Here is a 23,437-nt window from a genome sequence, read left to right as displayed (position 1 = left end):
GAAGGAAATAGTGTAGCTAATGTTTGTTTCTAGGAAGGCTGCATCGTTAACAGGCTGGATTGAGATGTGAAAGTCTGCTTTTGATTTCTGACTCTACCAGCATTCTCTTGTGACTTTCAGTTTCATAGGATAGCTCAGACTGAAGGGACCTCAGGTCATCTAGTCCAATCTCCTGCACAAAGAAGGAAACTATGAGGTCAGACCAGGTTGCTCAGGGCTTTATCAGCTAGCTCAACATGGAGGCTTTTTATCTCATGGGAAAAAAAACACCAAAATATTTTTTCTCTTATCCAGTGTGGGCATACACACTGCCACCCATTGTCTCACGCTCAACTACTGTGCACCACTGAAGAGACTGGGCTCCACCTCTTTGATAAGCAGGCAGGCTGTATTAGGTGTCTCCAAACCTGTCTCCATTCCAGGCTGAACAAGCCAGGCTTTGCCAACTTCTCAGCATAGCATGTGCTCCAACCTCTGACCAACTTAGCTCTCCCCTTAATTTCCTCAGATTTGTCAATCTCATTTGTAGTGGGGGCCTCAAAACTGATTGCAGTATTCCCTGTATGGTCTTTTCCCTTAGTAGATGGGCATGCTCCTGGTGATACAGCCCAGGATGCTGCTGGGGCTCACTGCTGGCTTATCGTCAGCTTCCTGTCTGCCAAGACCCCCAAGGGTTTTTGTAGAGCTACTCCACAGCCAGCAAGTCCCTGGTCAGTATTGTTAACAAAAGGTTATTTCGTATTCCAGATGCTGGAGAAAAGAGGACAAAATTCTTTCCTGTTGTCTTTACTTGTACCTGTTGTCCAGTTTTTATGTTAACTTATCCTTTTCCTTTGTCTCTCTGCAGTTAACCCAAGAAATACAAACATTTTAATTTTGGGTTTGTTCCGTGTCCATTCGGTTTGTACTGGGGTTATAAAAGGAATGCAAAGTCATCCACTGAGGCAGAGCCTGATAATATACTTCTGATATACAATTATCAATTTTTCAGCCAGTTAGTTTCTTAATGTTCCATTGAACATAGTTCAGACTTTTCAAATGGATATTAAATGTTGGTTTCAAATACATGTACAGGAGGATCATCAAATGTGATATTTCAGTACATTGTGTGATACGTTAGAAATAGAGGTCACCTATGTGTGGTTTTTTTCCCCTAAGCTTCAGAACATAAGTTAAATTTTCACAAGTACTAAAGGGGAAATAGTGATATTTTTTGTTTTGGTTTGGGTTGTTTTTTTAGCTATTCTACGTAGCTGTAGAATTTGAAACTTATGAACATATTGCTGTTAGCTTTGGGGAAGTTGTTTGGTGTTATCCAGCAAAAATAGCAAAGGAAAGATTTGAGCTGTGAAGTTGGATTTGGTTGTGCTATTCTGTTAGGTTTTGGTATTTTTTGAAGGAGGCCTGTAGGATTGGTCAGAAGAAAGATGCAGCTTCTTACAGAGGATAATTATAATTTCTCAGTTTGTGAATACTTGACACTATGTTCAGGAAAAAAGAATGGAAACCAGCTAATGAATGGAAGGTGACTAATAATTCTGTGTCAGTAGAAATAAAAGTTACTGTGCTCTAAATTCTTGAATTAACTAGAGTGGAGGATGGGGGGAGAACACTAAATAGTAGCTCAGTTGTTATAACTGGGTACAAACATGAAATTAATTGCTTAAAGTTAATTTTTGTAACAGCTACTATAAGTTTCCATGCTGCTATTTAACCAAAAAAGCTTGCCATCTTGTGTCTTGCACAGTGAGGTTAGGGACAGGGCTGTTGTGAAAAATTATGCAGGAGGATTCAGGGAGTTTGATGTCTTTGGGGATGAATTTGGTAACACTTTTCTTCTACTTTTCATTTTCATTTCTACAGTGATAGTAAGGCTACAGTAACTCCTTAGTCCCCTGACCTTTTTCCAGTTTATACATGTGGATGTACATGGTCTGAGTGAAGCTGAGGCCTGCAGACTGGCTCATTTGGTTGTTGGAAGGATCCATGCTTGCCTGATCCTCTGGATAGTGTTTTATTATGAGAAATCAGGTGATAACAAACAAAACAAAGATGAACCATCCAGAATGCACCTGTAAATTGTGAAAATTACCACAGCAGCCTGTGGAGGCCACAAATAATTCTTGAAGAGACATTAGACAGCTATGGGAGCAAGTTCATTAGTGGCTAGTCAACCATTTGACTGAATGCAACATCTGTGAACTTGTAGCAAAGGTGAGATGACTGTTGTGCTTCTTCCAGTATTGGAGGAGAATCTGCTGTGGACAAAAAGCTATGCTAGGTGACTTTTTCATCTGAGTTGTTATGGCGGGTAACTGTGTCTCAATTTTTTTTTTATCTTCAAGCTGATGAACTTAAATATCTTCAGGAAACAAATTCAGGAAGAGACATTCTTATATCTCTACTGTAGGAATTTTTAACAAGCTTTTCTTTTTTCTTTTTTACAGATGGCTTGACTGCTCTCTCATTTTCCATTAGTTCCTTGACTGTGATTGGAATGTTGGCCGCTATCACTTACACAGTAAGTTGTTGTGCAAATGTTTCAGCTCATTACATTCATGATACTTGCAGTTAACACAGGCTATGCCTGTATGGAAAACTGTCGTTGTGCTAAATAGCTTCAACAGTGTCTTCTAGCTCTGGATTTTCATGGTTTGAAACATTACTTGTAAGTTCTTGGAGTTAAAGGGATAACTTTTTTAATGGAAGTTTAAGAACTACCATTTCAGTACTTGGGCACAGATCAGACTGTGTCTAAATTTCAGTGTTTCTGCAAGGGGAGGTCCCATTATTCCTTGTGGCTTGTAACACATATTCACTGGCTCCTCCTGTTTTTAAGCCTCTGTCTCTTTCTCTGTCTGGCAGTGGAGAACTAAATACTATTATTTTCTTTCATACCTTAGACTTGGTCTGGTCAGTCTATAATACCGAATATGACCTTTACTACAACTTTTCTACAATGATGTCTTTTCATTGTAAAGCTCTGTAGAGATAAAGTTCGGCAGAATAACTTGATTTTTAAAGAAGTATGCAAAATGTTCTTCATCATAACTGTCTTTTTGAAAAAGGCTGTTCTTCATTCAGTAAGTGAAAAAGCAATGTCTTCAACAGAGCATTGCTTCACAGTTCTGTGTTTCTAGAATGAGTAAGGGTAAACATCTATGCATGTCAGGGTTTGGTTTTAGGTATGAGGAATCTGAAGCATCTTCTGTGATGTGTGCCTTAAAACAAGAATAGCTAAAGAGTTAAAAGCCTTGAGGATATTCTTGTTAGTCCTAGCCATGCAGCTAAACTACCGCAGTTCTTTCTGTAGCTTAGAAGGATTCAGAAGTGTTCATTCTGTAACTGATTGTAAATCATATGATTAAGGCTATGTTGGTTCAACTGCGTTTGACTCTTGCTTTTATGTGCAAAGGAAAAGAACTATTTTAACTTAGGAGCTTTGGCCGACATTTGATGTTCATGTGGTCACTTACCCAACCTGTTCTATTTCTTCAGTCACTGAATAATCAGCCTGTTTGTAATGCTGCATGTATTAACTTCTGTAAAGGTAAAATTTTGCAACAAAGATTAAGTTTTAAAGCTCAAGATGACTGCGGACAGAGCTTTAAAACTTCTCAGAAGTCAGTGTTTTCCTGCTAGGTTTTAATCTTTACATTCACGTCTGTGCTAAAATAACTTTCTCTTCCATTGCAGCCTGGGTCTAGTGCAGTAAAGTTGCTCCCATGTAGCTCTGCTAGGGAATTTTGAGTGACTCTGTAGCATTAGCTCATGCAATAAGTTATTTTGAAACACTGCTAGCCAAGGAGGTGTTATGTGGTAGTGTTTTGTAGGGTAAAGGATAAACGGATAAAACTTGTAGAACAAGGATATAAGAAAGAGGGAAGAGTGTTTAGTCATAACTGCGTAAGGGGGTCTAGTAACTGCTGAATACTACCTTTAGACTCTTAAGCAAATCCAAATTAAGTAACAAGCATAGTTAATGATTTGCTGTTTCTCTATACTAGTGACTTCAGCTGGTGTAAGTTACAGCAGGATCATGGGCAGCAATTCAGTACAGGTTCTTAGATGTAAGTGTCAGAACACTTGCAATACAACCTTCATTAGACATTAATAAGTGATATGTTAGCAAATGCTTTTATACGTAATTCAGAATGATTTTACATTGGATGGCTACTACTTTAACACTAAATATTCTAAGTAAATAGGAATGCTGTGGCTGCACTGACTGCAGTTGACTGACTTCATCTTAAAATGTTATTTGCGGAAGAGTACCATGAAACAGATGAATCAAGTGATTCTGTTTACTTTGCTTGGAGTACCATTTATCCATTCTACAACTAGTTAAACGTACATTAATAGTACTGCTTTGTGTGGCCTTCAGCGTGAAGAAATAGCTTATGGCTGTTTTAAAATTGCACTTCTGCATTGTGGTAATATATGATACTGTGAGAAGTTGGGGGGAAGAGGCTTTGGCACTGGCAGCAGGCAGCCTTGAATTTCAGTAGATACTGAGAGCAAAAGCTCACTTCTGCATGGGGATGCTCCTAAGCTTTCTCTAGCAAAGTGTATTCTCCTGCATCCACAGGAGGAGGGATGCAGGAGGGTGGTGTTCTTTAGATTGTAAATGGCTACAGTTTAAATTATGGAAGTAACAAATTTACTTCAATGACTAATGTAGTTAAAATCTATTTTTTAAGGAGTACTATCAGCATCGATCCAGTGTTCTGGGCCTCTCAAGGCTCAGCTTGATTTAATGGATTACTCTGAGGTAGGTGGTGAGCTATTCATGCAACAAAGAACAGACTTCTTATTAGACCGCACAATATGGTAGTGTTTGGTATGGGGTTTTTGGCAGGAGCAGGTGGATGGGGGACAACACAAATTTGTGCTGGACCAGAGCTACTGACAACTGAGGACTTGTGTTACTAAGTGTGATAGAAAGGTAGATAATGCTACAGTTTGATGTGGTTGCCACTATGTTAGCTTGCTGGTTTTCATTTTTATGGCTTCAAACATCAAAATCAGTTCACTAAATTTGACCTTATGATACGTACAGAGAAGAGCTTTTCTCATAGTTTGAGTGGAAAAATGCAGGCTTTTGCTGTTGAGTTGTGAGCTTCTCCCCAGCTTCTGAATGGGGTAGCATGAAATACACTTGTTAAAGCTGAAGATGCTAAAGGAATAAAACTTACTTGGTATGAAAAATTCCTGAGTTCTTAAATTTCTGCGAAATACTAGTTAGGAATTTGAGGAGGGATTAGTGATACATTCTGAATCTGAAAGCATCTCATCCCTGAAGGTGAATCACTGGGGGGGTGCTAACATAGAAATTGCCAGCTTAAGGAGTTAATGTAGAAGTTGCTTCTCCCAGGGAAGGTCAGGGCTTCCTCAAAACTAATTTCAGTGATGACTTAATACAGAAGATGGTGTATGTTTTTACAGATGCTCTTGGTTAAAAGCAAGAGTTATTGTAAGAATTAGGTTTGAATTCAAGTTTTAACACTTGCTGTGAAGTCTTCAGGAGTCAACAGGTAATATTTGAAAAAAAGGAGCAAATTAAATGTTTTATGGCATTTCTTAAGACTGTGTTCTTCAAATGAGAATGGAAATGATACGCAGGGAAGATGATTGAGAAGGAATAAAAGGAGTGTTTAGAGAGAGGATCTTAACTCCACACTTCAAGTGGAAAGTAAATTGGCTTGTTCTGTTTAGTTTTCCATGGGAGGTCATTTGGGACAGTCCTGCAGAACATGACAACTGTGGCTTCTCTGTACCTGTAGCAGTGTTTGGGTGTGGGCTGTGTGGTTCTCGAGTCTGAACCCTTTTCAGTAGTGTCAGCCTTCTATGGGAAGAACAGAGTTTGTCTGACACTTGATTGCAAAGGGAAATGAAAGGTGTCTAGCATGAGGCGAAACGTTTTGAAGGTAGTATATAAGGATAAGCTAGAGCCGGCATCTTAGTTGGTTTTGACAAGTGTCTCACCTTATTAAAAAGTCCTTAAGAGTAAATTCTCAAATTGCCTCTTACATTTGCCCTATCAACTTTTGTTCTCTTAGCTTTGTTTCTGGCTCTTTACTATAGCCATTCTAATGAGCAGTTTTTCTTCCTAAGATACTTGTTTTGTTAGGAGATGGGCACAACTGGATTGTCTAAATTTTTCAAAAACTTAAAACTTTTTATGGAGTGTAGCAAACTCACAGGTTAAGACCAAAAAAAAATATTCAATTAGATGTGTGGTAAAGCAGAATATTGTTTTAACAACATGATTTGTTTGGAATTGAGTATAACAGTTTAGGTGAATGATATGGTTTCTATACCTTATATTGCTATAGTACCATTTTTAAAAAAAGAAAATCAAAACTCTGAAAGCAAGTCTATGGACAGATATGCATATCACTTACAACTTTCGAAGCTTCAACAGTTGTATTCTGTTATTTGAACTAAACTGTTTTCAGAGTAGCGCTTCCCACTTCAGCCTTCAGTTCTTGACACACTACTGTACTGTTACAGCATGCTAACATCTCTTGTCAGTGAAGTGCATTTTCCAAATTCCCATTGGGAAGCCAAGCTACACCCCCATTGAGGGTCTCCCGTAAGGTCGTCATAGAGAAGCTTATGGAATATGGGCTGGATGAGCAGACAGTGAGCTGGACTGAAAACCTGCTGAATGGCTGGGTCCAGCAGATGGTGAGCAGTGGCACGAAGTCGACCTGGAGGCCAGTCGCTAGTGCATGCCCGGGTTGATACCGAGTCCAGTCCTGTTCAGCATCTTTGTTAATAATTAGGGTGATGGGGCAGATTGACAATAAGATTGGTTCTTTATTGGATTAATTTAATTCCACAATACTGGTTTTACTGTTATAACATCACTTAACTCATGTTGGACAACTTTTTGTTCCATCACAGCTGTTACTTTGTGAGAACATGATTTGTTAGAGATTTTTACTATTACTTATTTACCTCAGTACAACTAATGTTCAAAAAAGTGCAGTGGGAACTTTGGAGAAAAAAAAAGTGTGCAATATCTTCAGCAAAGTAGGTAGTTCCATGTTTTAGTAGCTACTAACTCTTGCAAGGCTGTTTTATGTCGGGGGATAGTAATAACTTTTAAATGGTTTGGTAGGTGACAATTTTCAGAAGGTCCTGGTGTAAAGTGGAGGGGAGAATATGCCTGTTCTGGGGAGAGAAAAAAACCAAACATTTAATACTTACTCTCAATCTAAGCAATACAAATTACTTGTCCTATCCTTTTCTAACTTTAAAAACTTGGTTGTACAGGAAGCAAACTTACATGCTTCTGCGAATGGATGTAAAAATGTAAAAATTTTTTTTTTTTTTTTTTAAGCCATGGAAGCTACAGTTATGTTTCTTGTGACTAATTTTGAGCTGATCGTTATTAGCATGGTGCTCTAGAATATAATACTAAAACTCTCACTTCATGTTGCGTTTCCTTGCTGAATACGTTATCTTTCCTTGACATTAATTGACACTTTGGAAGACTGGGAAGCAGGGAAGAGGATGCAACTGGGGAATTTGTGTATTCTAACTTTTTTTTTTAACATTTTAAGAGGAAATAATGAAATAAGGATTTTATCAAAAGTGTAGGTGAAGTCGACAAGTGTTCACATGATCGATATGTTAACACTGCTGACAGGGGCATAACCATAGGTCTCGTTTTGCTCAAGTACGTGCAACGTTTAAATGAGTAACGTTGTTTAAACTTATTTCTTGGTATGGCTCGGTTTTCAACATGATCTTGAATTGGTAGTTGCTTTTCTGTTTTAAAGCTTTAATAACACAAAGTCTACTCTTTTTGGCATTATGTAATGCATAATACTGAAGTAAAGCACTTGATATTTAAAATTGTTTTGTAAGAAATGAGAACAAGTGATCCTCTGGGGGGGCTCTGTAAATCCATGACCTTGATGATTTATACTGACAGCTTTCCATGTCTATAAACAGGGAATATAACAAGAAAATGATAAATTAGGGCTGCAGTGCTTTGTTTGAAACGGTTTCACAGATGATGTAGTTCGCATCTATTCTTTCATTAATGTATTTTGCATTGAAATGGTTTTACATTGCCTTAGGTATTAATACAATAGTTGTCAGCTCCAGATTGCTATTTGAATTCAAGGCAGAATAACGTATTACTCGCACAATGATAGGCAGATTAATTTTTGAGTGATCTTGTGCATCTCATTTAGCATGTCCTTGAAGGATGATTATAATTGGCTCAGTAATTTTTCCAAAACATTTAGTAAGCATTATTTAATTTCTTATGAAATTGTAAAGTGATCTTTTTTCCACCATCGTGAAAGAAGAGATGTTACAAAGCTCAGTTTGTCTACTGACAAACTTAATAACCTTTTGACACCTAATTTTTGTCCAGAGTATGACTGACTTTTCTTGCACTTGACTTATTTTTATTAACAGCCAAAAAGCTTAAAACCTTTTATAATCTGTCTAACTGTAAAAGCACTCGTTTACTACTGATTTTCTTTTAAGTAGACATCAGTTATTGAGAAATCCAGAAGTTAGTAACATTCATCGTCATTACCACATAATCACTTCAATGTCAATTCTTAAATATAAAAGAAATGTAGTTATTTGATTATGCTCACTTCTCCATGAAGTAATAAATAACTGAAATGGCAAACCAATTTGAGTGTTCTTCGTTTTAACAGCCTGATTCCTACTGTGCTCTTGGAGAACTGTAGATATTAAACTGCTGGATCAATGACTGTTTTGTACTTGGTTTTGTACTTTGCGATTTTAGAGTTGCAGCTTGAAAGGAGGTTAATCTTTTGGTCGTCAGTGCTCTTCTAAGCCTGATGGAGCAATGCAGAAGATAACTATTTTGCTCAGTTGCTATGTTCAGTATCACAACTGAGTCAGAGGTAACTTTTTTTACACATGGTATGTCTGGCAGGCACAAGCTTACTGTGTGTAGTAGAGCAACTGTAGTGTAGAGGATGTCATACTTGGTTTCTGCATCTTACAAACCTTGACTGCATTTTTTTTTGTCCACTTAAAAGTTGACAGGTTAGTGAGACAATCTTTGAATCTGTATGGTGGAGAAAAAACATTAATATGAAAAATGAAAGTGAATGTGTAATAAGATACTATAGTGATGAATGTTAGAGAAATGGATAAACAGTGCTCAATGCACTCTTCATGTGTACAAGAAATCACGGAAGAAATGCCATACGGAACCTGCCAGTTCAGTTTGGTCAGTCTGTTCCATGCTTTGAGATTTTTTTTTTTATAGCAATGTTATTCAAAAATTTATGTGCTGTTACAGCAACTGAAGATTGGATACTAAAACTCTCCAAGAACTGAGATTTTTTGAGTTAACATATTGAATAATTTTTCCAAGCTGTATGGCATGTGCTTTTCCAAAAAAAAAAACCACAAACAAACCTACCAAAACAAAAAACCTACCCCACCCACTGTCCATGAGATAATCTGCCATCTTCAGATGCTTTTAGGAGGCTTTCTTGTTTACTCTTCACAACTTAGGGAGGATGTGTGACCCACTGTCACTATTTGGCATGCTTAATGGTGTTCTGGAAAGAAGATTCTTGAATTCCAGTTTTTACCTTTAGAATGGCAGTATGTATAGATATCTGTCTCCATTGCTGGCTATCTCTCTTTTTTTTTTTTTATTTCAATGTGAGAAAGTAGATGACTGACTTGTAGAGTCAGATGACTTTTCAAGAAAACTGTGTGGTCAGGTGCATGGAGAAGAATAGTGCAGTTTCAAGAAAAGTGGAGTCCTAGTTGCTCTTACACAAGCTCGGAAGTGTTGCTTGTTATCAGGATGACACCTGGAAGTACACCACACTTGAGACTACTGAACTGGACTAGCTTGCCTGCTCCATCAGAAGCAGTGCTGACAAGGGTGTGGTGTATCCATATGAAATAGTGTTCAGGATAGGCAGCTGAACTATGTGGATTGCTATGAGGGAGAAACGGTATCATAATGTGACTTCCCTCATGTTTAACATAATTCAAATAAAAAGCTAATTAGGCTGTTGAATACAGAAAATCTTTTTGATACCAAAATATTCTTGAAATGAAGGGTTTTCTGTGGGACATTCATATTGAAACTAACTCATACTTGAATTGTGTTTCTTTAAAGCACTGCATATCCTGAAATAGAGTTCAGATGTTTAACTTCAGTAGATGTCTTTTTTGATCACAGTCTAGTTGGTAGAATTGAACATTGTCTTTCGTGGTCACACTTGCAGGTGAAGTCTTGAAACAAGCTGTTGTAAGAAACCAGGAATTTGAATATTTGTATGTTTAAAGCTGTGAGCATTTCTTCTTGTGCCTTTTATACAGTGGTGCAATAATAGTTCTCTTATTTGGCTGTTTGATGTGACTTCACTAGAGGGCAATGTTATGCAAGAAATGTTTGTCAGTATTAATTTCTACACTTTCTGCACAAGATTATATATACGCCTTTTAAAACACCTCAGTGACAGCACTTAAAAGCCACATGCTTGATATATGGACCTCTAAAAATAAATGGAGTGGGGAGTCTTTCTGCTATGGTACACAAATATTTTCTGATAATTTCTTGAAATCACAGCTTTAATTCTTAAAAATGTCTTTAACCAGAAAAAGTTGGTGAACTACCTTCAATTACAGTGCTGGTTGTGTACCAGACTGATCAGAAACAGCCTACGTGTTCTGTTTGATCTCTGACAAGGAGAGATTATCCTGTTTGGACCACAAGTTAATCATTACACCATATCTTATTAGCTGAGCATAGCAGATGTAGAAAGTGAAACACAATCAACTTCTTATTAAACTATAATGCCTGATGGCTTCAGACTTTTTGCAGTAGATGTTCAAAGTTAGCTTTAACTCATTTAACTCTTGTCTGAAGGCATTTGCTATATTAATTTCAATGTGTTTTTTTCCATGTTCCTCGTGACTGATCTGTGTGCTTATGACTGAGCTGGTTGATTATTAGGTGTTCTCACCTTAATAATACACCCTTTTCGATGGAGCTCTTTGGTAGCTTGTGCAATTTAAAAATGCTAAACTAGCGGTTATGGTTCCCAGTGGAAAACCTTTCTGGATCTTTTTAATAGTCAAGGGCTTATCCCTGACGTAGTTGCTTTCTGCAGTTTTCTGTAAAACGCGATTTTAAAACTTGTCTCAACTCTATTTGTTTCCTGTCCTCTGCTTATGAGTGACTACTAACGTACTGGGAAAGTAATAACAAAGGCTATTGCCTTATCTAGCCATGGGCTATGTGAGTTTGGCAAGTCTAAAGCGTTGTAAGATGCTGAGTCTGCAAGAGACCAAAGGATCAGAACTGCGACTCTTCCTTCTAAATCTTAACTGTGGAATGACAGAACAGCTGGATCTGCTGCGGATGGGATGGGAAGGAACAGGGCACAGGAGAAGGGAAGATGAAGCAAACTGGAAGCAATGCTCATGTAATCTCTAATGCGGTATCTTAGTGCTTGCCTGGCACACCAGGTGTGTTTGGGCTGGATGGCATGCTGAGAGAACAGCCAGAGTATGCTGCTCACTGCTCTTCAGTGCCCACTGATGCTGCATAAACAGTATTGAACTAATGGTTGCTTTCCTGTGAGTTACAGGCTCCTGCTTTACTGATGACAGATTTCTTTGCAAATTCCTGTCTTGGGCCTAGCTACCACTTCTGTGAATAACAAATAAGGCAGAAGTCTTAAGAGCTTTGTTTAGACTGTTCTTTTTATAGCATAGGTAAGCTAGGTTTTCTGTTGTTTTGCTTGAGTTGTTCTGGTTTTTAACTTCTCCTTTAGAGTAGAAGGCCACATACTTCACGAAATCTATGAGGTATAAATATGAACTTTATCCATCCGGAGATATTGTCGGTATTGCCTGTGGGCAGACTCTCAGATGAGAGTGAGACAGCTGCTCACGGATGATGCCCCTAACTTGTACTCACTAGGTAGTGAGCTCTTCGGGTTTGGCTTTCCAGCCCTTAAGCTACCTTATAGGGAGTGAACTCTTATATGGATCATTTGTGGGGATTCAGGAGAGGGAAATCTTCTCTAAAATAAGTTGTTTAACTAGAAGTTTAGATTTTTTTTCCTTGCTATAAAGTGGGGTTTCAATGAAGCTGATCAGGCATCAGTAGCAGCAGAGATACCAGCCTGAGACATTGAAGAGCTAACCTTGCAGCATGTGTTATCAGATACCAGCCTGAACAGTTGCTGTTTAGTACTAGATTCAGTTCATTTTGAAGAACCTATGTGAAAAAACCAACTATGTGTGCTGTAATTGCTGGTTACATCTGGATGACTGCTTTTACTTTTCAGTGTAGTGCCTCTGCTCTGACTTAACCCTTCTAGACAAAGGTCGTCTAAAAAGAAGTCCTGGAAACTGTTTCAGTGATGATCTGTTTTTATTCGTATTCCAAAGTTTGAACCAACAGCTTGTTTCAGGACTGAGCCCTCTCTTGGCTTTAGTGTACAGCTTTGGTTTTCCTGTGCTATCTTTGATACGTTGCTTGCTTAGAATAATAACCCATGAATAACTTAACACTTGCACTAACCCAGGGGATTAAAACTTTGTTCAGGGCAGCCTTGAACTATATCAGGCTGAAGGGAAATGCAGCCCTGAAACTGAGCTAGTACAGCTTCTGTTCAGACCTGTGACACATCACATGAGATGACTCATGTCTTGAAGGACCAATGTGGCTTTTTCCCCCTCTGATGATGGGAGGCTTTCTTGCATAATCATCTCACTATTAGCATCTTTTGTATTCAAGGAAGGAACTTAGATTGCCTTTATCACTGGAGCAAGCTTGATGTTCAAGTACATAATTCACATCTGCAAAAACAGCAAAACAATGCATCACTTAAGAGTTGCAGTTTGCTTTGTAGAAACTTAAATTTAGAAAATTTAGAACTTTGCATTTTATTCCTTAGCTCTTTCTGAGTAAATAATTGATATCTCTTAGTTGATAGTAGCTGTTTGAAGGACAGATGGAAGCCTCTGCTTAATGGTGAAATCTAACGACTTTTAAGCTTAGGTTTGTAAAATCGTGTAGGCCTTTTGTCACAGCAATCTCTCATTATATGTGTTTCTACATGCTGAATGTCTTTGGCTCTGGCTGGAAGTATCTTGGGTTCCACAGAGCGACCTTGGTTAGATTGCAACCTGCATTCTAGTTATGAAATTGGATGGTGTTTACACTTTGACCTGAATTCTGGAGTGAATGTTACTAGTAGCCAGACCTGAGTGAGCTCTTAAGGGTCAATATGGGCCCAATACTATTCAGTCTTCATAAATGATCTGGATGATGGGGTTGAGTTTATAGCTCTGTAGTTTGAAGATGATATCAAACTGGGAGAAGTAGTTACAGCTAGAATGAAGAGCCATCATAGAGACTTTGGCAGGTGGGAAAACTGAGCCAACAAGAATGGCATCAGGTTTAGCAGATATTAAGGCCTTCTCTTGGAATGGATTAATTCCAAGCAGCAGTTCATGCTGAGATCTGACTGGCTGGGGGATGACTCTGCTGGAAAGGACCTGGAAGTCCCAGGGGACAGCAAGCTGAGCATGAGCCAGCAATGTGCCCTGCAGCAGAAGGGCAAACAATGTCCTGGGCTGGCATCAGCAGGAGCGTAGCCAGTAAGTCAAGGGACGTGATTATTCCACTGTACTTGGCACTTCCAAAGCCACACCTGGGAATACTGTGTCTGGTTTTGGTCCCCCAGTTTAAGAAACTGGAAAACTGTAGAGCCTCCAGTGGAGGCCTGTGAAAGTGATTAGAGAGTTGGAGAATGCAGTCCATAAAGACTGAAGGAATTCTTTCTTCAGCCTAGAGGAGAGGAGAATTGGAGGAGACTGCTTTTTAGCTCCTGTAGATAGCAAAGCAGCTTAATAGTCTCAAAGGAAATACTGTAAAGGGAGAACTGAGCCACAGTTATGGACAGAGTTGTAAAGTCCAGCCTAAGCTAAATTATTTTCATTATCTAAAATACTTAATCTTGTAGGTAGGCCTTTCTGTGGTTGTATAGCTGTGTTCGAACCAGACCTTCTAGAATGTCTTGGAAAGCACGAAATTTCATTGCCATCGCTAGCCTGTGATAAGAGCTGTCTTTCCCTTGTATAGCTTTTACAGCAGAAAGCTCTAACATAGGGATTGCAATTGCCAGTTACCTTTTGTAGCTCAAATGCAGTTTAACTTTATTTGGAACATTCAGTAAACAGTGCTGCAAATACTTTTTTTTTAGCTGTATTTTTGGGTGACAAATGAGGTTGTCAGCTGTGGAGTCCTGAAATGCTGAGCAGATAGCTAATAGCCTACCTTATTCTCTAGGAGTCTATAGTAAAACCAATTCCAATACTTTATAGCTATGCAAAAAATTCAGGTAGTGCAAGTTGTCAAAGATCTAGCTGAATGTGTTCTTTGCTAATATATACTTCAAGAAATATTTCAAGGAAAATACTTTTCTCCTACTCTTATTTAAATGCTTTAAAGTGATATAATGGGTGCTGCTGTTTCTTTGAGTTTGAAGCCTGTTGAGAGACACATATGCTGTCTTGTTGAAAATAACTGACACTGTTCCAACAACTTACTGGTAATTGTCACTCTGAACATAAACCTAATTCCACAGTAAGTGAGCAGGGCTGTCAGACTGCTAAACTTCTGTTTCATGCTTTCGTAGCCTAATACTTGGAGGAATCTTTCAAGAAATCATGGAATATTGAGGCTTGCAGAGTAAAACTGAAGTTTGTGGGCTCAGTGTCAGATATTTATATTGAAATTATTATTAATTTAAATAGTTAATGTGGTTTTGGGCTACAACAATAGTAAATTTAGGAAGAACTTCTTTAGGAAGAATTTCTTCACTGTAAGAGTCGTTAAGCATTGGAACAGGCTCCCCAGGGAGCTGGTGGACTCACCATCCCTGGAGGAGTTCAAAAAAACATTTAGATGTGGCGCTTCAAGACATGGTTTAGTGGGTTTAGTGGGCATGGTGGTGTTGGGTATGCAGTTGGACTTGATGATCTTTGAGGTCTCTTCCAAACATAACAGTTCTATAAATAAGATCCCTTTGTTAAAGGGGCTTAGAAATGGGTGTTCATGGCAGGGTATATGTCATGTTGAAAAATAAAGCAAAACACTGTCCATTTTTTTGGTTTGAGTACAACGCATCAGATGTTAGCATGTCTAAGTGGGCTCTTAAGCGGGTCAACTCAAGTCTTGTGCACAGAAAGCACACGTGATCTGACAGCATGTATGGTGACATTTATAACACACTAGCATTTGTGTTAAATCTATTCTCAGTATGAAATGTAAAGCTGTGCTCAAAGGAGGGAGTGATATTCCAGTGAAAATCTAAAAAACAGCTCATTTCTGAAGCTAGCGGATGTTCAGATAGCAAGCACTCTAGTAAAACTGCATTTGTTAATTGTGATTAAGAGAATGAAAAAAACAACCTTCCTGCTAAGCTCTGCAGCAAGAACAACCTGTCACCAGCAGCCTCTCACCCACAGTAAAACGAATAAAAAGCCTATGGCTAATGTCTCTAAACTGCTTGGAGAAACTTCCGACCTTGGCCTAGATCTACAAGACTCGTAGTGTAGCAGGGAGAGGAGATAGTGGTATTTTCTTCTTGTTTACCTGGCCTCAGATATCTGTTTCTTGTTAGTGGAAAGCTTACAGACTTTGAATTGGAAAAATCTGGGCATGGTGTTGATGTAGAAGCTGGCAAACACTTTGAATGGTGTGGGATTTATAACTAGGAGTAAATACCAGCAAAATTTATGAATGTGAATGGGTATCTGGACAGTCTTGGAATGTAACCTGAATTTAGGTGTTCACCTAGCTACTGCTGCATCTTTTTACTGCAGAATTTTTTTTAGTAAATCAAGTATTTTCTACGTAACTTCATTTTAGAAATAAGTTGAAGGCAATTGTATATACTTTGCTTCTAAAACTATTGAAGTTCAGTATCTTGAAATCTGTTCTAGAAATTCAATGTTTTGCTTATCTAAAATGGGAAAGTTAAGATTTTGGGAAGCTAAACGATTTGACAAAAAAACCCAAGGGCTAGCTTGACAAGTCTTCATTGAGCTATGCTTATTATGAAGTCCTAACACATGCTGTTGTCTCAGTGATCGTGAGATGCTTAAGTACTGTTGAAACAATGTGGGATGCTGGCATCTGCATAGCATGTTATGTTTTCCTCAAAGGAAAAGAATTGGTTGTCTGTAGTACAAGTCTGTAGAAGGAGGGGTGGGGCAGAAAAAACTCAGCAGTGATACCTTATAGCTACAACAGTCAGCAGCCTTATCAGATGAAAACGTATGGCAGAAAATTTGAGTATGAATGTTTCCTTTTTATTTTAGGCTTATGGCATGTCAGCCTTGCCTCTAAACTTGATTAAGGGAACTACCAGTGCAACCTATGAACGTTTAGAGAACACTGAAGATATTGAAGAAGTGGAGCAACATTTATTAAGGATTAAATCAAAGGTATGGTCTTCACTATTCTCACTTTCGTAATGAATTTTTTTTCTTACTTGCTTACTAGTTTGGTCATGCTGTAGAGTTTTTGTTCCAGAAAGAATAGCAAGTCAGAAATTACTAGCTTTTGGTTATTTGAGTTATCTGGAAACAAATGTGGTCACTTGTGTAGCAGGGGTAAGGTTTTCTTTATCAGTCCTGCAGCAGTAGTTATTTCTATCTAGCTAATAATGGTGCTGATGAGCTAAACTCAAACTTCTCCAGTCCTGCTTGGATATATGGAAGAGATTCTTTGTAGAAGTTAAGGATATTAACCTCACTTAGTCTGCTACCAGGTATAGCATCCAGTTTGATACTCACTCAATGTGGTTATCACCGCTGGATACTTTCCACATGGAGCTGTCATGAGTTACATTTGTGAAACTATTAATCATCTTTATGAATAAATAACAGCCCCAGATATTCTTCCTTCCCAGTTAATGTACCTTGCTGTTATAAATCATTTCTTTATGAAACGTGTACATATGGAGATCTCTATTCTGAATCCTAAACAACCCTGGGATGTTAACACCATTTGTAAACCCATGATGGCTTTGCAGCTCACTGAAATACTGTGCCTAATGTAAGCAAGACACTTTTAACAACCTAAGAGCACAAGCTGAAGGAGGGTAAGATTTCTCCTTTACATAGAAGATGCTAGGGATAATCTCCCACCCTTTTACCAAGCTATTTGAGGTAATGGTTTGACTAGTGTTTTCACAGCCCTGAGTGGGTTGAAGGGGACATTAAGATGTATTGCTTTCGTCCTGGCAGTCCATCTGTGCTGTTGCGTGCTCTGCGATAGTAGACCTCGGCAGCATTGAAACAGTTCCAAGAGTCTTCCCTTGATACTTGGCTGCCTCTACATGGTGTGGGTATCTTCAGTGTTCTAGAACTCTTGTTGCATAAGGAAAGTTGGAAAGTAGTCTCCCCCAGTTTAAATTGTACAGTTTTGGGTTTTTACAAGAGTACTACTACAACAAAGGCATCTGTATTACTGAAATCAATACAAGAAAAATGAGAAACCCCTGAAAAATGGAGCATTACTTCCTACAGAAGACTGGATTATGAGAGCTTGCAAGCAACTGGTCTTGTTTGATCTAGCTAACAAACAGGATCAAAAAGTAGGAAGTCTTTGAGTTATGTCTATACTTTAATATGACCATTACTATAAAGTAATTTTTCTTGGTTTATGGATTATGGTCAGGATTGTGCCTCAGTCTGTAGTTGTAATCTGAGTTTTTCAGTTATATTTGCATGAAGTCATGAAGAAGGTGAGTGTTACTAAGAGTAATATACGGTGAAAACTAGAAGTATGAAAGTATGCTACTTAATCTAATGCAGAGATTCAGTATGTAGTATGGTCTTCTGTTACTAGTATAGCTGGTAGCTTTATTTCCTTAGTCTTAAATATTCGAACCTTGCGCTTGCGGCTTGGGAGCTTGGGTTGTTTTCAAAAAGTCTTTTTCACGTCACTGAGGTGCTATGCAGGGTATGGAGAATATGTGTTCTTGTTACAAGTACATTGTGATCTCCAATTTGTTACGTGTGCCTGGAATGGGGTCTTAGTCTTGTAACCTTTCTGAGAAATTTCTGTAAAATAGATTTCGTTTAACTTCATTGAGTGTGAACTGTTTCACTATTTAGAGGAAGGCTATTTTAAAATAAGAGATAAAAAAATTGAACAGGGAAGTTCAAAGCTTAAAAAAGTGTAGTAGAAGATGTAGTAAAAGTATAAGAATCTTTATCTAAGGCTCAGTTTGTTATACAATGTTAGAAACAATTTTGCTTCTGCTACCTGATGGCCATTTTGTTGCTTTTGCTTATTAGTGTATAACTGAGATTTAAGGATGTGCCACTCCATTTACAACAGTGTGATGGCGCCTGCTCAGTGTTTAGAGGCTCAGAATTAAAGTACATTCTTAAACATAATCATCAAACAAACAATTATCTCGTACACTCAACTAATTCTTGGGGTAATGGTGCCTCTTGTTTGGATTTCTGTAAGGTTAATTTTTGGAACAGCAAGTCACTTTGCTCTTGCAAGTACAAGAAACATAGCTGAGTATCTGTAGTGGAATACTGGAAAGAAAATACAGATGCGAAGCTTGATATATTGGCTTAGTCATGGAGTCTGATTGGAAGGGACCTCTGAAAGTCATCGGGTTCAACCCTCTACACGAAGCAAGGACCCCTTTCAGGTTAGATCAGGTTATTCAGGTCACATTTGGGCATTTTAAGCATTTCTAGCCATGGAGACTGTTCAGCCTATTAAAAAGTTTGAACATCCTCGTTGTAAAGAGTGTTTTCTACCACCTAACAGGATTTCCCCCTGTTGCAGCTTGTGACTTCTGCACTTCATCCTCTTACTATGCGTAAAACCAGTGTGAATTATATACTACAAAGTCTTTAGAGTTGTTGTAACCCATTAAACTAGATGTCAAGTCTATTTTCTTGGTTCAGTGTCTCTTGATCTCTTGCACTTTTTTTGGTAACCAGTGCAGAGATGGTCGACCTCTGTCATCAAGGGATAGGCGGGCTGTACAACAACTAGAAGAGAGACTAAGAACACTTCGAAGAAGAGAGAGGCACCTGGAATCTATTGAGAAAAGCTGGTGGACAAAGTTCTGTGAAGCTATCCGACCTCTAAAGGTAAAACTTTTTCTCACTTTTTGAGACTTGAATTGGAATAACTTGCAGCTTTCTTCTTCCCATATACATCGTACATCAAGTTTATCAATTACCATTCTGAATATCAACTGCTTATTTTTTAACTACTATTATACTACACAATGACAGCCCTATATCAAACTCTGTTTGAGCTGTTGGAAAACCTTTTACTTTGCTTAAAATATGTTTAAGATTGAAAAGGAGCAAGCCCTAGCTGATTTACTGTTGAGCCACTGCCATAGAAAATCTGAATATCTTACCTTTTTCTCAGGAATGTGAAAATGGAAAGAAGAGAAGGAAGAATTCTATAGCTGTCAGGTAGCTTAGGTTAATCTAAATTACAGGTGGCCAGGCGAAGTGAGAGATACTTTGAGAATATATGCATCTGGAATGACCATCTTGCCAAGTAATTGATCAGTAGTAAGCTAGCTACATAGAACTTATGTCTTGATACTTAACCAGTGCAAAAGGGACTGTTACTGGGCAAGGCTGTGATCTTGGTCTCTTTTTGATCTTAGGACTTTGATTTTAGTAAATAACTGGTTTTAAATAACAGTATTTTTATGGAACAGTTTTGCCATATAAAGTATTTTTTACCAACTAGATGTAGAAAGAAATTTTAGTATAGCTTTAAATGGTAAGCTGCCCTTTGGAAGTGGGGGGGTGGGGCAAGGGGGCTATAAGCAATTTCCTCTAACGTCATTGCTACTGTTAATGCTGAGTACCAATGGAAATGGGTTGAAATTGCAATTGAACAAAAGCTTTCAGTGTGAAATTCTTAGTGGAGTTATCTTTCTATGACTTATTAGAAATCTAGACTTAGCCCTTTAAATGAAAGGACAAATATCCCTAACTTTTCAGTTTAACATTTTGGATGCTTCCTTTTGGTTCAAAATAGCTTGTGTTGTTTCTTTAACTTTTCACATTAACCTTAAAATTGAGAAATACATTGGCCATACCTAGTGTCTGTAGAACTTAACGGTTCGTTGTGTTCTCATAGGATAGTGTACAAGATCATTGGTTACTAACAGATTATCATTTTTGATCAAGATGGTATTCTAGTGTCCCTTTGTTCTTGTGATTTTGAACGCTTTTTATTCTCTCAGTAACTGTGACAAGTCACTGTGAATTGTTGACTTAATCGCAGACTAAAGGGAAGTTGCAGGTGGGTAATTTTTCCTGACAGATTTTCACTTAGGATAGGGTTATGCTATGAAGCATGTTACAAAACTTGTTTACTTTGACTTTTCCTTGAGCTGTCCTGTGAAAATGATAATGTCTATCACTTAGTAACATCTTAACTCTTGCAGGACTGTTTTACTGTTACTTTAATAGCACTTCAGTTGTCTTTGCACATGTGTAACTTATCAGTCTTTCAATTAGTGACTCTTACAAAAAGAAGAAAATCTTTTAATATCCATATAATGCTTCTGAAGTGCAGAAGTTATCTTGGAGCTTAGCTTATTGCTTTACAATAATTCCATCTTTAGTGCAACTTGTATATTATTGTTCAAGAATGTGGCCATTTCTCAGACTTCAAGAGAAATTCCATTTTTTGAGGCAAGTACTAGATAGAGAACGCTATTTCTATTTTGTGTTTGGGATGGTCAGGTTTATGGGAGTTGCAGACTCTGGGACTGACCAGAATAACATGTTCAGGAGCAGCACTTAGTCTCAGAGGTCTTTTACAGTGTGAACTTAGTATCTACATTCAGACTTCTATAATCATACTGTCTTGCATAGTGTCCTCCTATATTCTTGCTTTAATTATTTTGTTACTGCTAAATATCTATTAGCATGTGATTTGTTAAACAAAGCCAAAGCCTTTTTTCTCTGAAGAGTAAGCTTTCTTCAACATGAAGTAAAATGAGAACAATTGTTTTACTCAAAGCTAAATCAAACTCAAAGATGAAGCTGTTAACTTTTTCAGTTTAGTCAAAAGCAATGCATCTGGAAGATCCCAAGGAAATAACTAATTATCAGCATGGGGTTATCAAGTAATGTCAAACTAGTCTAATTTCTTTTCTACAGAATGTAACCTTTCTTGTAGACAGCAAATCTGCTGCTTCTCCTTTCTTTATTAGAGTTTCTTACACTTTCATCTGATACTCTCAGCAGCAAGAGAAATGTAGTATACTCTAGAGACAAATATAAAAACTGTTTAAGAAAAAAAAACCTCCAGAGTACATAGATATTTTTGCTCAATATATGAACAAGACTATAGGTTGTGAAACATGGAAGTCTACTCCACAATGGTTAAGTTGGGAGTATTGCATCAGTTTTTCATGGAGTACTTCAAAACGGTTGTGAACCAACTGAAGAGATGCTCAAGGTGAATAATATAAGAAAGTGAAGAGCTCTGTTTTGTAGATTAAGACCTGTGTGAACAGAGCATGCTCATGTGGCTTAGCTTAAGCAGGGACTTAAAGGCATTGACATCAGTCCAAGTATATGTAGGCTACTACAAAGAGAACAGTGTTGTCTTGATGAATAGAGTGGTAAACTTGAACTCTAGCAAGGGAGAGATAAAGCGTTCTCCTAACCTAATCTTAAGGATTATGAGAACTTTGTATAGGTGTGTCAGTCTCTCCACCTGCTGCTGAAAACCTTCAGAGAAGCATAGGTACAGTTGATGCTGTCTTGAGGATGGAGGGCTAGGGTATTCCTCCTCTTTTTTTTTTTTTTCAATGGGCTTTTGATTTCTTCTGCTGCCCCCCACCTCCCTTCTCTGGAGAGAGATGAAAGAGGAGAAACTGTAGGCAATTGCTTGGGTAACAGCCATGCTGGCAGTGTTAGCGCAGACTGTAGGTGCTGTCAGGAGTCAGTTTAGTTGCCTCAAAGAGGTGATGTGGGTAAACTGACAGGCTTCCTGCATTTGCAGCTGCGTCTTCTACATCAGGGAGTTGGCAGCATGACAAGCAAGAGGTGTGAATATTTCAAGTCCTAAGTTTACATAGTCATAACTTAATTTTAAGTATTTTGTGTCATCTAACAATCACTTTTAACCCATGTTTGCCAGGTTACCTGAAACTTCCTGGGAAGTAGGTCATGTCATGCAATAGTGCAGTGGGTTGACTTGGCTGGCTGCTGAATGCCCACCCAGCTGCTCTCTCACTCTCCAGCGACAGGATGGGGGAGGAAATAAGATGGAAAAATCTGTGGGTCGAGATAGGGCAATCACTTACCAGTTACCATCATGGGTAAAACAGAGTTGAAGAAAATTGCCAATTAAAATTGATTTGAATGGTAAAAACAAAGACCATTTAAAACATCTTCCTGTGCTCCACCTGTTCTTTCCCAGGCTTAACTTCACTCCTTTAGTCCTGACCCTGGAGTGGCACAGTGGGGATGAGGAATAGGGAGGTGCTATCAGTCCATAGCACCTCCGCTGCTGTTTCCTCCTCACACTTTGTCCCTGTACCAGCATGAGTCTACTCCATGGGCTGTAGTTCCTGTCAGAAGAACCTACTTCAGCCTGTGGGATCTCTATAGGCTACAGCTTCCTTCAGAAAATATCCACTTGTTCTGGTGTGGGGTCCTCCATTGGCTGAGTATGGTTATCTGCTCCAGCACGGCCGCCTTAATGGGCTGGGGGGATGTTTGCTCCATTGCCTGGAGCAGCACCTCCTCCTTCTCTGAGCTTGGTGTCTACAGGGCTGTTACTTTTTTTCCTCTCATTCCTCTCTACTGTCTGGTATTTTCCCCTTTCTTAGATATATTTTCCCAGAGGGGCCACCACTTTGGCTGCTGGGCTCAGCTTTGGCCAGCAGTGGGTCAGCTGGAGCCAACTGGAAACAGCTGTGTCCAGAACAGGGCAGCCTCTGGCCTCTCCTCAGAGAGGACACCCTTACAGCCCCCCTGCTACCAAAACCTTGCCATGTAAACCCAATACAAATAGTGTTTCCCATGAAGAATCCAGCATCACTTCTTGGTCAGTATAACTGTTCAATAATGTGCCACCAGGTTTCCTTACTCTGTTAATAGATACCGGCCCTGAGAAGATGACTGCTTCTTTACATTTTTGTGTTGTTTCAGTGTTGGTCCAAAGTCATGGAATAGCTGTCCTAAGCAGATTCACAGCTTCTCTTTTGTTGTTGGTATGTGAGTACCACTGTAGGAAACAATTGGGCAGCTTGAGTATTCTTTTAGCTTTTTGGAGGGCTGAATATTAACAATTATTGGAACTTAATTCTGAGGCTTTTTAAAAAAAGTGCCACCTAAGTTTGTGGATCATGTG

The 23,437-nt window shown here is 38.6% G+C and overlaps 1 protein-coding gene across 1 annotated transcript in view; it reads left to right on the top strand.

Annotated features, from left to right (window-relative positions):
* Positions 1–23,437, top strand: part of LMBRD1 (LMBR1 domain containing 1) — a gene marked incomplete at its 5' end in the record, with an annotated part of 59,598 nt that overhangs the window by 7,745 nt on the left and 28,416 nt on the right. Inside the window, 3 exons of the mRNA XM_009701519.1 lie at positions 2,448–2,521; positions 16,375–16,500; positions 19,030–19,182. Coding sequence (XP_009699821.1) covers positions 2,448–2,521; positions 16,375–16,500; positions 19,030–19,182 — 353 coding nt within the window. The remainder of the gene's footprint in view (positions 1–2,447; positions 2,522–16,374; positions 16,501–19,029; positions 19,183–23,437) is intronic.

Source organism: Cariama cristata, unplaced genomic scaffold (assembly GCF_000690535.1).
Source record: "Cariama cristata isolate BGI_N322 unplaced genomic scaffold, ASM69053v1 scaffold746, whole genome shotgun sequence".
NCBI classification, from domain to species: domain Eukaryota; kingdom Metazoa; phylum Chordata; class Aves; order Cariamiformes; family Cariamidae; genus Cariama; species Cariama cristata.
This window is presented reverse-complemented; position numbering and strand designations above follow the sequence as displayed.